The sequence below is a fragment of the Rhipicephalus microplus genome, chromosome 7, assembly GCF_043290135.1.
Source record: "Rhipicephalus microplus isolate Deutch F79 chromosome 7, USDA_Rmic, whole genome shotgun sequence".
Taxonomy (NCBI): Eukaryota; Metazoa; Arthropoda; class Arachnida; order Ixodida; family Ixodidae; genus Rhipicephalus; species Rhipicephalus microplus.
Window position 1 is genome coordinate 122,465,155 of NC_134706.1, and position 16,433 is coordinate 122,481,587.

General features: G+C 47.4%; 1 protein-coding gene across 1 annotated transcript in view; it reads left to right on the forward strand.

Annotated features, from left to right (window-relative positions):
- The window catches only part of LOC119179900 (uncharacterized), a 127,589-nt gene extending 111,629 nt beyond the window's left edge, over window positions 1-15,960 (forward strand). The window contains exons 3-6 of the mRNA XM_037431016.2: window positions 4,937-5,132; window positions 5,978-6,538; window positions 13,682-14,011; window positions 15,051-15,960. Of these exons, the coding sequence (XP_037286913.2) occupies window positions 4,937-5,132; window positions 5,978-6,538; window positions 13,682-14,011; window positions 15,051-15,551 (1,588 nt within the window). The 3' untranslated portion in view covers window positions 15,552-15,960. The remainder of the gene's footprint in view (window positions 1-4,936; window positions 5,133-5,977; window positions 6,539-13,681; window positions 14,012-15,050) is intronic.
- Window positions 15,961-16,433: the final 473 nt, after the last annotated feature.

Genomic DNA, 16,433 nt, shown 5'->3' on the forward strand with positions numbered 1-16,433 from the left:
AAGCCTTCCGCCACCTGGTGGTATCCGCACTCATTTGCATTACATTTAATTGTCTGTGTAATGTGCGATGTCAGCCCACGTTAAAAAGCGCCCGATGGTCGTAATTTCCGGAACCCTCCCCTGCAGCGTCTTTCATAATATCGTGGTTTTGGAACGTAAAACCCCAGATAATTATCTTCAGTACCTAAGAGGTTAGCGTATGACATTTGTTCAGTGACAAACGCTAACGCAAAGCTTTGCGTACGCCACTATAAAACTGCGAATTTTCATACCCCACCAATACACTCGGTACCGAGCTAAGAATTGAGTGGAATAAAAGCACCACTAACGAAATCGTCATGCATCTGCCCTTCACCGTTAACAGAGCCGTGCTAGACGGATTCTGCTAGCGGCTTAGATGTTTTTTCTTCGTTGTTGATATATTCACTAGGTTTAATGCCAATTGAACGTTCATTGTTCTTATGTGAAGTACTATCTTTGGCCAAGATGGTCCGTATGCCAAACGGATAACGCAGTTGATGCCACGGAAATGTGAGAACGTGATTGGCTGTCAAATCTACAGAAATGTTTACTGGCTATTTGACAGAGTGGTATCGATAACCGTGTAAACTTAGGTTGTGTTAATTGTAGTGCTTTAGATAACCTTTTTCCTGTACACTAACCCAATTATAGACAATCCAAATGTCTGTGGGGTGTAAAGCATGTAGGTCCAAAGAAATTATTCTGCCAAAGCTTAAAATAGCCCTCAACCTTTATACTGCAAGTTATGTCAACCCTAAAATTAGCAGATTATGGTCCTACTATGGCAATGTAAGCGAATAAACTGACGTGAAGTTGAAGGCGCGAATAGCTCACGGATGAAGGAGACAATACACATGGAGCGTCAATTTCTTTCTTCGTCCATGTCGTATTCGCGCCTTAAACTTCCCGTATATGTTAAACTGACAAGCACAGTCTACCATTCTCACATCAAATAAACTAAATAACGTTGCATACTGGGCAACCGGACAATATCACAGGTGACGTCCTCAGCTGCGATACTGCCACACCGGCTCCCATTGTCAGGTCATAGAATACTGAACGCTGTACTCGGGTTTGGTCAAATGCTTTGGCGCTAAGAAAAGGTCACACCATCATTGCAGTGAAAAGAAGCACTTCCCGTCCCAAAGCTACAAACAATGTGCAATAATTGTTCATATATTATTTATTGTTTTTTATGGTGACGTAGAGCTGCCTTTAAAGGGCACCTCAGCAACCTTTGAAAATATGGTGAACGAGCGCGTTATAATCTCCCGGCGTTTTCGGGCCTTGCAGAACAATTGGTGACGTCGGCTGTTGGTTCACATGACGTCAAAATAAAATAGGCTCTTAACTGGCCGATATACGCGAGATATTTGTTGTGAATGGTGCACTTATAGGTGACAAATCTCGACAGACATCTCGCGTATATATGAACCAGTCCAGGCATGCATGCAATTGCGCGCCCATTCTGCCTCTTCTCGCATGACAATTGTGCGCAATAGACTGATTTCACCATTTTCTACGTTTGCGACTGCGCAAGGGTAGATAGAAGCGTGTAATCGAAAAGCGAAAACAACTGCTTGGCATTACACGCGTTTTGTTAATAAATAAGTGACCAGAAGGAGATAGCTTTCATAGGAAGGGCGCAGCGAGAAAGAAACCATACGTGCGCTGATAGAGCAGTCAGGATGGCTAATTGGGCGATTTCGTGGTTCATGATTGCTTAAAATACGGGCGCATAAAATAGACAAAGACTATCCAAAACACGGACAAGCGCTTACTGCCAACTGACAGTTTAATCGGAAAGCTGTGACAAGTATACACTGACAGATGAAGGTTTCGTAAGGGCATGCGATAAGAGCACACCACAAACCAAACATATTCAAACCAATAAAAGCTGTATGTTAGCTACACCTTACCAAAGCCCATTTTGCCTTACAGCGCTTTCTTAACGCTTATACATGGCACCTGACACTGTCAAAAAAAAAAAACGCAAGTTTCTTATCGGACTGAGCTATTGACGGTATGCTCACGATCTTAGTTGAGTTGTCCCGCGCTATGCTTACAGCTTCAACGATAATCATTGTATGCTTATCTTTGTGTTTATAAACAAACATGTGCTGTCAAACTGAACTTCGCATCCACTTGTGCTGACATGTTGGGCTAATATTTTGTACAAAGTGCAGTGCCGCATGAAATATATTCATATTCTTATCGTGTAGGGTTCACTCGCACCTATATACCTTATATGTATTGTTTACAGACACTCTAGAAATTAAAATAGGGCGAGAAATTCACCGAAAAAGAAGAACATTCACAAAGTGCCATGTCTCGCCGTCTCAATTATTTCTTCACTTTGCAGCTTTCGCTTTCAGGATTTACAACTCAGCCTTACTCAACGAAACCTTTCACGACATGTCTCAAAGCAGGGTCCATGCCTGACTTTGGCAGCCCATCCTGCGAAGCAGAATACAAGGTTAACTAAGGAAACGGGAGTGGCGCTTTGAAACGAGGCTCAAATATTTGCAAGGTAATCTTGCTTCCAGTAGTACCACATGTTCTGGACGCGTCGGTCGCCGTGGTATACGAGTTTTCCAATAACCTCGCGAGCCATCAACGTCGACGCCCGCTTGTCCCTCTGACGTTTATATTGCGCAGCCTTTCGTCCTTGATGAAACTGCAGCACGCCTTCCGCGCTGACAGTCTTGGCGATGCCCGAGGGCTTGACGTCGGCGATGCACATGGAACCATTTACGCCTCTTGACATACCTCGTCGTTGGACACCTTAATTATTTATTTTTATTTTTTCCTGTCACCGTCGTTACTGTATAGGCGAAGGACACACATGCGCGCACATACGCATACACATACATGCGTGGCAAGCAAAATGCCATTGACTATGAAACTTGCACAAAAGCACGTATAGTCTCAACGCAGCCCAGACAAGTGCAGATCTGTTTTCATCTGCTACTCGATTGTTCCTTGAAACGGAAAAGGCACTCTTAGAAGGGTAGCGCAAGTGAACATGGACAAAAGAACGCAACACGGACACGCAGAAAAAGGAAAACTTCAGTAGCTCGACTCTAAGCCTTTTGAAGCCTACCGAAATCTGTCAGTGCATCCGAGAAGAGCGCGACCTCTGGGATGAACTACTCTTTCAAAACTGTCTTTGTATTAGCGCAGTGCAGTTTTATTACCCTAGCTTTTACTGCCCGAGGTAAAAGGAAGGTTATGAGAAGTAAAAATAAAAACTACTCAACGTCAGTTCATACTGTCTGATCCTGTCAAAGAATACAAAATAGCATTAGCTGACTCGATCTTGTTGAAGTAGGAATAAGCTTGATACAAGTTGGATTTTCTGGAGTTTGATTTCTCCAATGTCTGACTTATTGATAACCGTACTCACCGAAGGTTTACTGTTGCTGAGAGTTTCATATTTCTCAAAGTTTGGTATTGCCCGGCGTTTGAGTTTGTGTTATGTCTGTGTTAGCCCTGGTTTTTGAGTTCGTCAAAAATATAGGCGTATTCTGAAACAGTGATTCACATAAAAAAACAGCGCCAATAACGAGAGACTAGAAAAAGAAGGAGACAGACAGCGGCACTGACAGACAGACAGCGACAGACAGACAGACAGACAGCGGCACTGGAGACAGACAGCGGCACAGCGGCACTTTCAGTGCCGCTGTCTGTCTCCTTCTTTTTCTAGTCTCTCGTTATTGGCGCTGTTTTTTTTATGTGAATCATGTCGTACCAACTCGCCCAAGCAACCACGTTAGCTGAAACAGTGCTTTCCGATCTCTGTGGCAACGTGGATGCCTAAAGGAAGCTAGTGTGAATAGCAAATGAACTACTGCGTGCGCACGACTTGCATTATATATCCGAGATGAACATACCACGCAATCGCTTATAGTATTACGCAATAAATTCAGTGTAAACAGCTAGCGACAAAACTCCTAAGCAAGAGTTTTACGGCAAGTGCGAATAAAGTCTCTGTTGTACGGAGGGTCTCATATTCCGTTGGATGGAAAACAAACGAAAGCAAAAACAGGAAGCCGATTTGCCTAACCGGTATGCTACTCTACACAGGAAAAGAGAATGGAGGATACATAAATAAGAATAAAGAGTTGAACCATGATGAGCACACCCACACATAATACCCCACAAAGCAGGGCAGCAGTCTTGTGCTGTATGTGGCGTCGTCACGAGTCTACAGCAGCTCGTTCAAGCCTGTTATTCTGCAGAATTTCAGCAATCACTTAGTTGTTTCATTTCTGGAGGACCTTCTGCGATTACAATGGATGATATTCACTAGCGACCACAGTCTATTGTTCAAGCGAACAAGAGCGATTGCGAGTGAACGTCTGCAGGTCACAAGGACTACTGCAGGGAGAGACCTCCAATGCGGGTCTTTGGTCTCAGGTCATTAAAGAATTGAGGTTTCTCGGAAGCCTTATGCATTGGACACTTCTGTGTCCAATGTAACTATGTGAACATGCAATATGGAAGAGACCCAGTTGTGTCCCATGCCCCATCAGTATAGGCTCACAACGGTCTGTTGGAATTTGCGCATGAGCTAATTGAAGATCTTATGGGATTGCTGATGCAGGGAGTGTGCATCATGCGGGGTTTAGACCGCTGTAATATGCGCTCGCTGTGTTGCCGTACCGAGTCTCACTGTTAAGCACAATGCCGAGGTTACATTCCCGGCCAGGAAGGCCGCATTTCAGTGGTAATGAAGTTCAGTACGCCCCTGCATTTATATTAGCATGCGTACTAAGATATTGCCCAGTGAACAATGATTGGTCGAAATAATTCGGATTCACGCGTGAAATAATCTTGTATCACTTTTGGCCAGCAAAGGGCCAGAATTCAATGCGAAATGTATACGAGGGTGTCCCACACGCCCCTCGTGCAGGCATCGAGGTGGCGTGGGTGCCGGTTCGTACGCCAGTAGCAGCCGTCGGGCGGTGGACCGCCGCTTCCTGTCAGTGTACATGGTGCTGGTGTTCCTGCTGCTGTTCGGATGCCTGTTCCTCACGCAGCTCGTGTCGGACGCGCCCAACAGGGGGCTCGACCCTCTGGAACCAGGCATCCTAGACAGCCTTTTTCAGGTGAATGCCTCCTCATGGAATACAACGCTGCCGTTTAGTTTATGTAATTCATCACTTTGTTGAAACACGCCGGGAGCTTGAAGAAGTTTCAGAAATGACTTCGATATTTATTTTCATACCACTATTCTTCTACTCTATTGTGGGATATCAGGCAAACATAGTAGGCGTTCGAAAGGGAGCTGTGACAGTCACGCATGCTTAGCCGAAATGCCAAGGATGGCGTAACCCTTTTGATGTGACCACAAAATCTGCACTAAACAGCGCTGCTTCGTTGCAGTTAAAATTGTCAAAATATGCTAGAAACTATTATTGCCAACTATCATTTGGAAAACCTATGCATTCTTTAATAAGTACTCGGATCGTTCTTTCCGTAGACGAATACCTCACTCTACAGTGCGGATCTGTTCACGTTTTTTTAAAGGCGAAGTATTTACTAGTAAGAAAAACTGCAGCCTTCTACGTTTTGGGACGTTAAGCACCATATATGGATCAATCAAACACTAGTGAGCAAAAGAACCACGTGAGCGCGTGCCAAAGTTACCCTCTGCGTCCTCCTGTCACGAGCCATTCTTTGTCAGAATTCACCAGAGAAATCTGGCGAATTCCGTTACTCTCTCGCCATCCAACTGCTCGACACCAGTCGGCGCAGGTGGTAAACGCTTACGGACGGTAATGGTCTGTATGCTTTCGCTCGCGTGTGTACGGAGGAAACAAGTGAACTAGAACCACTCTCCACCCGCCCCTAGAGGGGCCTTTTCGTTAAGCGAGGAACGAGTTCTATCCACCTGAACAGAGGCTGTAAGAAAAAATGGTGCCCCACTTTCTCACTGTCCATTCTCTCGTAGTCTGTGGACGACAGCCACCGCGGAGACTCCAACCTGTTCCCGAGTGGCGGCTCCGACGGCGGCGACCTCCCGGGCGACGTCAACATGAGCACGCTCGTGGAGCTCGCCGAGACCCGGGGCGACCGCTGGCAGCGGGTGCGGCGAACCAATGACCGCTTCTACGTCTTCTCGGCCTACCTGGACGCGCGCCGGGTGCGCATGGTCCGGGTGATCGCGGCGGCGCGAACGCGGCTGACGGACCGCGTCGTGTGCCGCCTGTTCTGGCGCGTGGTGGGCGGCGAGGATGACGGCGCCTTCCAGTCGGCCACCGTGCTCGCCTCCAACAAGCTGATCCGTGAGAACTGGAACCTCCGCTACAGCGCCTTTTTCTTGCTCTGCCCTCTACCGGCCGGCGTGACCGGGGAGGTGCCCCTGTGGGTGGCCGTGCAGCGCCTCAACGACCGCAGCATGCCGCGCAACCTGATGGCCGTCCACCGCAAGGACGAGGACTATGACAACCGGCTGCCCGAGGACCGTGAACTCGCCATCTGCGTCAAGCCCATCCACTACGAGTACAACAAGGTACGTGCTCCGTCAAGCCCATCTACCGCGAGTACAAGGTACTATCAACAGCAAAAGTTTGCGGAACGTTGGATCCACAACAATGCGAATTTCTGCTATATAAGTGCTGAATGCTTGTAACCAAGATGGTGACTGCATAGGTGGGAATGCCAAGTGCAGCACGGAACACTTATTTCAGAATTACATTCCCAGAGAGCAGTAGCAATTTAGCTTTATCGAACACTTCGGGTTCCGCAAATGTTTGTTGCTTATAGTACATGTGCGCTGATAGCTTGGCAAAAAAACAGAACTCTGGATTCGACAAATAAAGTTTATGTTCTTTACGCAAACTCTCACAAGAAGTATATCCCTGCGCTCTGGACTCAATCGGACGCACTCACCAAAATTTTCCCGGCCTGAGCTCACTCGGACGCACTCAGCGCGTTTCGTTTTGTCTGGCGACACCACACTAATTCGTTTTTTATTCGCTGCGCTGTGTAGTCTGGTGCTCCAGTTTGAAAAACCACTGCCACGGCCGCCGGATAAAAAATTACCCTGTACATCCATGTTTCACTGCAAATGTCGTCAAAACACGATAGTCTTCCGTGTGGAGAGAATGAACAAAACATTTATTTAATGTTCTGCGCGAGAGAATCGGTGAATTGTATTGTTAGAGAGTCTCGATCCATGCAGCGAAGGTGAACGAGCGCATCGAGGCACGTTAGACAAGAGCGCTATCTGGCAGTTATTTTCGGAAACAAAGGAAGGCGTGCGTGCCTACGAGGAAGATGCGCACCTGTCTCGGAGGCGATAAGGTGTACAACGCAAAGCGACAGGCAGGTGCCGCCCCCATGTCTCAGAAAAGCGTTGGGAACACTTGCCTTTTTGAGTATCGCGCTCCACTGTCAGCGCAGCGTGATTAACGCTGCGGTCCTTAGAATTACTAATGTGTGCCTTCTCCAGTATAAAGACACACGTACAAAATATTGACGTGTTGTTATGGTGCCTCCGATATGTGCAATAATTGCTTTTAATCGACAATCGCACAAGTATGAACGCTGGAACTTGAGCCATATTGGTGGGCGCTGCGGGTAAGGTTGGCCAATAGGGGCATCACTTGGTGTCATTTGGGGTATTGTTTAGCTTCTCTTAATCATCAACATAGTGATGTGGCGCATTGGCACTAACACTAACGGGACGGCTTTCAGCTCTCCCATAGTAGGGTACCAAGTACTCTAAATCGTTAACCAATTTTTCTAAACACATAGTGATGTTTGTCGTGGCACATAGATGTGCCAAAGTGTATGTGCCCCGTTGACTTTCCTCGTGTACCTCGTCTTGCCATGGCGCCTTCAACGTCGTGGATGCCTTCGAAGGCACAGGCCTTCGACGTTGTTGTCCCTGCGGGGACTAGTACGGAGACTCGTCGACACGACGGCCTCTCAAAAGTTGTCCTCTCAGAGGTACACTGCGTTCAGCACATGAGAGCATCAACTTCCTTCAAAGTAACTGCCAAGAGCATGGCTTCCATGACTTTCATCGTCGACGCTGGCTACCTGACCATCGGTAGCGAGCGTATTCCTGTCGTTCCTGTCAGCCCGCAGGTAACTAACGTCGCCTGCCTGTTCTTACGTAAGCAGCCTTCGTCTCGAACGAGGTACTCATCCAGGCTTTTTCCCCATACGGCAAGGTATTGACTATGACCACTGGCTTCATGAGCGCAAGACGCGGAGTTCTCACGGGCACACGCTTTGTCCGAATAGAAATGAGTCCCACAAATTCCGTCCCCAACTATCTTAGCGTTTCTGGTCATCGTGTGACCTTCAACTACCACGGTCTGCAACGGGTTTGTCGTCAGTGTGGCTTTAGTGGTCATTATCGAGCACAGTGCACAGCACCATTCTGTGGTTGCTGTGATTTACACGGACCCGAAAGCGAAGGTTGCGACGACCCCTGCCGACGTTGTGGAGATGGCCACCCTACCACCGTCTGCCCTGTGCTTCTTTCATATTCAGATGCTGCTGCGGGCACATTTCCTGCCCTACCGTCCATGTCACCAACGGCAACAGATAAACGAGAACCCGGAGCTGTACAAGAACGCCAGAGCTCGATTCTGAAAGCTACATTAAACGACGAAGAAGTGTGCGGCTTGACTAACCCGAGCAAGCGATGTTTGACAATATCGCCGATAACAAAAGCCACCGCGGTTGACCTCGTGTCTGTCTGAGGCAAACATACCGTGCCATGTTTGACATCGGCCCAAGTTGAGAAAGAAACGCTTGTAGACACCGTCGAACCGGACTCATTGCTAAATCTAGCAGCTGAGTGCTCAGTAGACGCCGACGTTACGAGGTCTACGGGCGCTGGTGTTTCGCCAGGAACAGAATCGAAACCGAATGAGCAAAGCGCATTGACTTGTTTCGAAAGCCTGGCTAGCGACTTCCTTGAACAAGTAGCAAGACGCCATGGGAGCTCTTTATTGACGCGTTTTGACAAGCAATCCGGGATCAAGGTCGTTGGAGGTGGCGACAACGTTGAAGCTGCTGCCCTACTATCTTATTCGTCAGATAGCAGCTTCAACCTTGGAGTCGACAGTAGCATCGGACTCTCCTAGCCTATACGGATGTGACGGGGAAATGCAAGCCCCGTGAGATGTCAAGCGTGCTCACAAGTCTGGAACCAGCTCGGACGGCACCCAGGATAGCCGCGCCGAGTCCAAGCAACCGAAAAAACCTCGACCCTCTTCTAGAGGGTTGAGAGAGAGAAAAATAAATAAACAAAAGGGAGACAGGAAGGTTAACCTAAAACTGGTTTCCTACCCTGTACAGGGGTGGGCAAAAGGGTCGGAAAGAGGATAGAGATAGTGAGATATAAAATTAAAACAAATTCACGTGCTGTGTAGTGTGTGCACTCCAGTTCCCGGACAGATCCTCGGGGTACCGAATCGAAAAACACGACCAGGTCAGTCACTATCTATTTATGTATGTATTTATCCATTTATCTATCTATTTATGTATTTTTCTATTTATCTATTTATCTATGTATTTATCTACTTATCTGTGTATTTATCTATTTATCTATGTATCTGTCTATTTATCTATCTATTTTTCTATTTATCTATCTATTTCTCTATGTATTTGTCTATTTATTTATTTATCCATGTATTTATCTATTCATTATGTATCTATTTATCTATTTATTTATGTATCTATTTATCAATTTTTTAATTATTTATGTATTTATCTTTGTATTTATCTATTTATTATATTTATCTATTTAGATAGATAGATAGATAGATAGATAGATAGATAGATAGATAGATAGATAGATAGATAGATAGATAGATAGATAGATAGATAGATAGATAGATAGATAGATAGATAGATAGATAGATAGATAGATAGATAGATAGATAGATAGATAGATAGATAGATAGATAGATAGATAGATAGATAGATAGATAGATAGATAGATAGATAGATAGATAGATAGATAGATAGATAGATAGATAGATAGATAGATAGATAGATAGATAGATAGATAGATATGCGTATGGATATAGAGAGAGATACGTATGGATATAGAGAGATGTAGATATAGAAAGATAGATAGATCTGTCTCTCTGCCTACGACTTTTGGCTCTCCAGGCCGTTTCGATAATGGTATTGATACTAAACTTGGTATTGCATAACAAGATTGCATAAAGAACATATTTCCCCTGTCATAACATCAAAATCATGACCTGTATGTCATGAATGTCATCATTTACATTTAATGGTCCTGCAGCTTTTGGCGGTGGTTTCGTTCACATGATATGTTGCAAAACTAATATGGTATGGCATGATTGCATGGCGAACACAAGCGACAGACCCTTACTTGAAAATCAGGACATGCGTGTCATGTAACAACATGACAACATGCCACACTCATGATGCGCTCGCGGCCATTTCGCTAGCTTCGTATTACGTGACGCCAATGGAGGACGAAGGTATGTGACTGGTGCAAACATGATATTCATGAGATGCGTCTCATATGAGAACATGGCTACATACCACAGTCAAGGCGCCATTACATTTCGACGTGACGCGGTGCGCGTGCTCGACGGCGTTCATTTCGTCCCGTCGCGCCGGCGTTCTTATGAGGTTCTTAAAGGGAAAAGAAGAGAAAAGTGAGACCCGTAACTGTCTGCATCAGGTGCGACACCTCAACAGTAGCTCACAAGAGATGGGGGAAAGGAGAGATGAAAAGGTTATGATTAAAAGTTATATATGGAGAGAGGAAGGAGAGAGCGAGGCGCAGGGACAACGAGCGATAGAAGTAAAGAGGAGGTGGGAAAGATGGAAACAGTCGCAGGAGTCGGAGGACGGGGCGCCACTCGACGAGAGCTCTTGTCGGCGTCAGGAGATGGCGTCGGGCGAGCCCAGTAAGCCAGCGCTACGCTGTCGTCGGAGATCGCGAGGGTACAACCGGTAGGCACGGAATGGCACTGGTGCAAACATAATAATCATAAGATGTGTGTTATGTGAGAACATGACTACATGCCACAGTCAAGTCGCCAATACATTTCGACGTGACGCGGTTTCGGTGTTGCGACGCCAGGTGCCAGCCCTTCCATAAATTGCAGGCGCGCGCCACGCTGCATTGCTTTGACACATGCGCATTTCAGCGCGTCCGATGTCCCTCCGTCACGAAAAGAGGGAGACGCAGTGTTGTCTGGGTAACGCATCGGCGCGAAATGCAGCATGTCGCATTTCGCGCCAGTTGCCGTCGGGCCGCGCCGACGGACGCTGGTCGCACAGGTCGCACCTGGCGTCATAGAAATCTCGCGTTTTGCTAACGTAGCGTCGCTGCGCTCAGCGTGCGCGCGCGTCAACGCTACATCAGAGTATATCGGGCCCGTCATGATGCGCTCGTGCCCATTTTGATAGCTCCACATATACCAAATGTGGTGTTACGAGACGTCAATGAATGACAAAATATATCTCTGGTGCAAACATTATAATGCTGACACGCGTGCCATGTAAGAACATGACAACGTACCATGCTCCTGGCGTGCTCGCGGCCATTTCGCTAGCTTAATATACACTACATTTTGTATGATAACTGATTTTGTATGTAAGCATGATAACCATGACGTGGAAGTCATGTACGGCAACATTTACCTCCACCTCGTAACGTTGTGTTGATTTTAAAGTGACGTATCAACATTTCTATTCGTGATTCGAATATCATCGATTCCCACTCTACGTGGGATCTGCAAATTTTTTCTTTCGTGACATATCGCTTCAGTGTAGTTATAATTATTTTTAGCCACGCTCTTTTATACGGAATGATCACGTTTTCTATGATGCTATCATTCGTCAAACTGTGCGTTTTGTGTATTTATGGGCCAGCTCAAACAGTGATGTCCAATGGTTTTTCCCGTGACCTGGACGTGTATTTTCTAGACGATCGCCTTGTTATACTTACTGGAAATTTTAATTGTGTATTATTCACCTTTTCACAGAGGGAAAAAAACACCGCCATGATGGGCTGCGCGCGGGAGTACGAACGCATTGACAAGGCGTCATGTACCGCCTTGTCAATGTATTTTTGAGGGGAGATGCCAATTTGCACCGCCCAAAGAGGACTATGGCGGCGCCCAGGGAGGCGTTTTTAAAAAGGTCTGTACACGCTAGCTGACGTGCAGGGTCCAGGATGGGGTCGCTCTGATTGGAACGCGCGGGAGCTGCGTCGTCTGGTCCAACATTTCTCTTTGAGCGGACAGGAAAAACTCTATTAAAAAATAAAAAAGCGGCCCTGCAGGGTTACCGGCCCGGGCTCGTGCCACCCCGACGTTTTGGGCGGTGAGGCGTAGCCTTTCTACCACTGTCCGGGCCTGCTGGATTGCCCACAGTTGGTCGTACAGATTTGAGCTAATCAGCGCACTTAGCCAACGCTCCTCGAGAAGGTCCGGTTTTATATTGTCCTCTCGGTCTATTACAGTGACCTGTGTGCATTGCCATAGAATATATGCCATATCTGCGTGTTCGTGCTTACAGAGGGTACAACTTGTTTGTGGGTATTGTCTGGAATTTACTCTGTTCAGGTGTACTTGATTTGAAAAGGTTCTGCTTTGCACTCTTCATCAATCTGTTTCTTGAGATCTGTCTATCTGTTTGTGTGGTGGCGGATATTCTTCTCGTTGTCGCTTATAATGTGCCAATATGCCATGATACGTGACCAGCCTGTATCTGTCGTCTTGTATCGCATATTCATGATTGTCATCACCTCTCTTCGATATATATGTACAGACTAGTGCATGGACCACAGTACGCCTGGACTTGGCGGCGTAGCACATTGTCTAGTCGGTTCGATCGTTTCTAGGTGCCTGACGCGCTAGCTTGTTACGTATCAAGCTCCGATGTAGTAACATTACCATCATTCCCTGTTTACATATCGGACCACCGACCATTGACACTCGAGGCTTGCTTTCCCTTTTCATCATCAGTGAGACCTTGGCGTCTTAACATCCACATTCTGCACGACGCACATTCATGCTCCAGTTCATTTAAATCTTGCGCTCCTCTCTTTTGGGATCCGGTCTGGAGGTGTGGGACACGCTGAAGACACAGTGGCGTTTACACTGCTCAGTAGCAAGGTGTGCCCTTAGACGCCGTGCATCCGTAGAACCAGCGGACACTGCAGCAAAGCTGCGTATTGCTTTTCGGGTTGATCTGCTGATTCCCTTGATTTGTGCATGGCAGCGAGAGTTACGGGGTCGTTTTCATCGCTATATTGCAGCGTCGTCGTTGACAGCGGCTGCTTGGCGTTGCAGACGTAATCCATGTGCTCACCCAAGTTGAGGTTCTGCGCCTTGCGAAAAGCTTGCTTCTCAATCTGTCGAGTCCACTTGGAACTCATGCCGCAGGATCTTTACCAGTTGCGTTCCCGGTGGAACGTTCCCGCCGTCAAAGATGTAATGCGTTACCGTTATATCTTCTGAATGGAACGGTGGAGTTCCTCCGTTCCTCCCAGAACATGGTTCCCGGAACGTCGTTTCTTCGAACAGCGTTCCGTACAACACTGGTATCCGTGATCGGATTTCAGACGCCGCATGATAGCGGAGGCCACACTTCGCGCAACCATGGCCGCTATCACAACTCGTGTCGTGTCCTGGCACAGGTTCTGCAGTTTGCTGAATTCATTGAGCTGAACGTGGCCCTGGGTGCGTCTCACTTCATCTTCTACAACCACACCGTGGGTCCGGACGTGGGCTGCCTGCTGGAGCGGTACGCGAGTGAGAACCTGGCCACCGTGCTCCCGTGGGAGCTGCCCATCGCCTCCCAGCGGGAGATCCGCACCGAGGCCCTGTTCGCGGCGCTCAACGACTGCCTGTACCGCGTCATGTACCGCTTCCGGTGGGTGGCCATGATTGACCTGGACGAGTTCATTGTGCCCTCTGGGAACATTACCATACCCACAATGATCAGGAGGCTCCAGGACCGGAACAAGGTGAGAGTCGCTTTTGACGTGGGCTGATGCACAGCCGACACGCGTGCGCGCTGAATTGACCTACGGCGTACGGTACGTACCAAACAACCGATAGTACCTCTTCTTTTTCGAAATCCGAAGCTATCTAAGGCGAGCACCTAACGTGCCTCGCTGCAGGGCACCACGAGCGCCAAAACGCAGGCAAATAAAGTGTAACATAAACATACGTCATAATGACGTCACAAGGTGACCTCATCATGAAGTACGTCATTAATGTGACGTCATCAGTTAAGATCATAATTTTGTTAAAGCTTGGCCGATGCTGAAAAAGCGCAACACATAGTTAACAGGTGGAAATAATCAGAGGGTGTATGGATTGACCAATGCTAGCAACCGAGAGCATCAAGGTTGTGCGTGTCTTTGATGCTTTGGCTAGAGATCTCTTGCAAGAAGTGTTTTTGCTCATTATATAACGAATTGCATTTCAAGTGTGAAGCAGGCTCTTGCTTTCCAATGTTACAGAGAGTATACCATGCAGTCTAACATTCTCAACTTTCAGAATACAGCCTTGATTCTTCTATCCAGGTACCTAAGACAATGTTGTGCTTTTGACAGGAAAGCGCAAACGTTTTCAACGAATTGCGATGGAATCAAAAGATAGAAACAAATGGAAAGTTAAATGTGACAAGCTTAACAGGAAATAGTACAAGTGGTAGTAGGCTTGAAAACGCAAAATTTAAACGGTGTTTGTAGACAAAAGAGAGGCTGGCACCCACACACCATCACAGGAGGTAATTCTTGCCATTTGTCTATCATACAGACACCTATTCCGGATAGTACTGCTTAAGCGGGGCTGTTGACATTAAATACCAAGTAATTCATTTTGCTATGGCGGAGTTCAGTCAATGATATTTTGAATTGTTGCGTCTAAAGTTTTCCTGGGGCCAGAAATTTGTTTTCCGATTTTTGTGTACTTCCCGCTCCTAGCAAATTAAGAAAGCACCAACTCAGCCTTCAGAAAGTTCTCACTATTCTGAAATGTACCATCCCTTCGCTGCAGAGTGGTCGAGCGGGCGCCTACTCTTTTCGGAACGCCTTCTTCTACCTCCAGTGGCCAGACGACCCAGTGGCCGCCGGTGACAAGCTACCGCTGGTGACCCTTCGCAAAACCCTGCGTAAGCTTCACCTGCACGCACACCGCCAGCGCTCCAAGTGCATCATGGATCCCGAGAGCGTGGTGGAAGTGGGCAACCACTTCGTCTGGGAGTTCCTGGCTGGCAAAACGACCGTCAACGTGGCGTCGAGCGTCGCCTTTCTGCACCACTACCGGGTGTGCGAGTTCGGTGGCAACGACTGCGTCAACGCCACCTCGGTGCGCGACACCAAGGTCTACCACTGGAAGACGCGCCTGCTGGAGGCCGTCTCCCGGAGGATGAAGATGCTCAGGCGTCGTGACCTCGCCTGTCCTGCACAGCCGCCGCGGGTGAGACCGGGCAATAAAACCGCGGTGGCGCAGGTTGGTGCGCCAACCTCGCCGTCTTCGCCCTCACCGTCATCGTGACCCCGCCCACGAAGACGTGAAACATGAACGAAGATTGCGCGATAACGGTCAACTTGTACAGAGAAGCGTTCGTGTGCGAGTGGGGGCGGCTACCATCTGTGGAAAGCGTCCCTGGTGACTCTCTCGCAATGGCGCTGTGTTCGACGACGTCTCGATGGATGCGACATCGTAGACGTGCACTATGTTGATGGGGCCCTCAACTATGGTTTGAGAACCGTGATGGGATTTGGGCTTCGGCTCTTTGTTTTCCATTCCGAGAGAAAATTGCCTCGCACGTCAGAGCTTCATTGTGAGACTTTTGAGTATGCTAAGGCCTTGCAGCAAGAGAAAACTGCTGCTCAATACCGGTCGGTATTCAGCAAGCACCCAGCCAGGCGGTTTACGCAGAGAAGGGATGACGCTTTAGTTCCAGTTTATCGGCGGCTACCATGCTCTAATGAAAAGTTTTCGTCCGAGTGACAGTGAGGATACTGTCGTGTGCAAGGGCTGTGAGACCGCATGATCTTCTCTGCACTCCGTGGAAGTTAGCATCCAGGCAGTAACGGCCCGCGAGTGTTACTTTGCCTTCGACTCAATTCAAGTGGATATATTTTAATCCTTGTCAATTATTTTATTTTTATCCTATTGTCATATCGTTTTTAGCGTTTATAGTTTTTGCGATTGCTTTTTATGCTATGCGTGGGTAGTACGTGCGATTTACTTTTATTTTATTCAAGCTAAACTACATAGCATGTCTTCGCTTCATCATTGCACAAACACCTGTCACCAGCTTCGATCCAGTGGCTTCATCATGCGCACAGGCTGCTTCCGCACTTCAAATATAAACACCGCAGCTGCCAGCGGCGCTTTTTAATCATATCACCAGTAACGTTCATTGAGTCC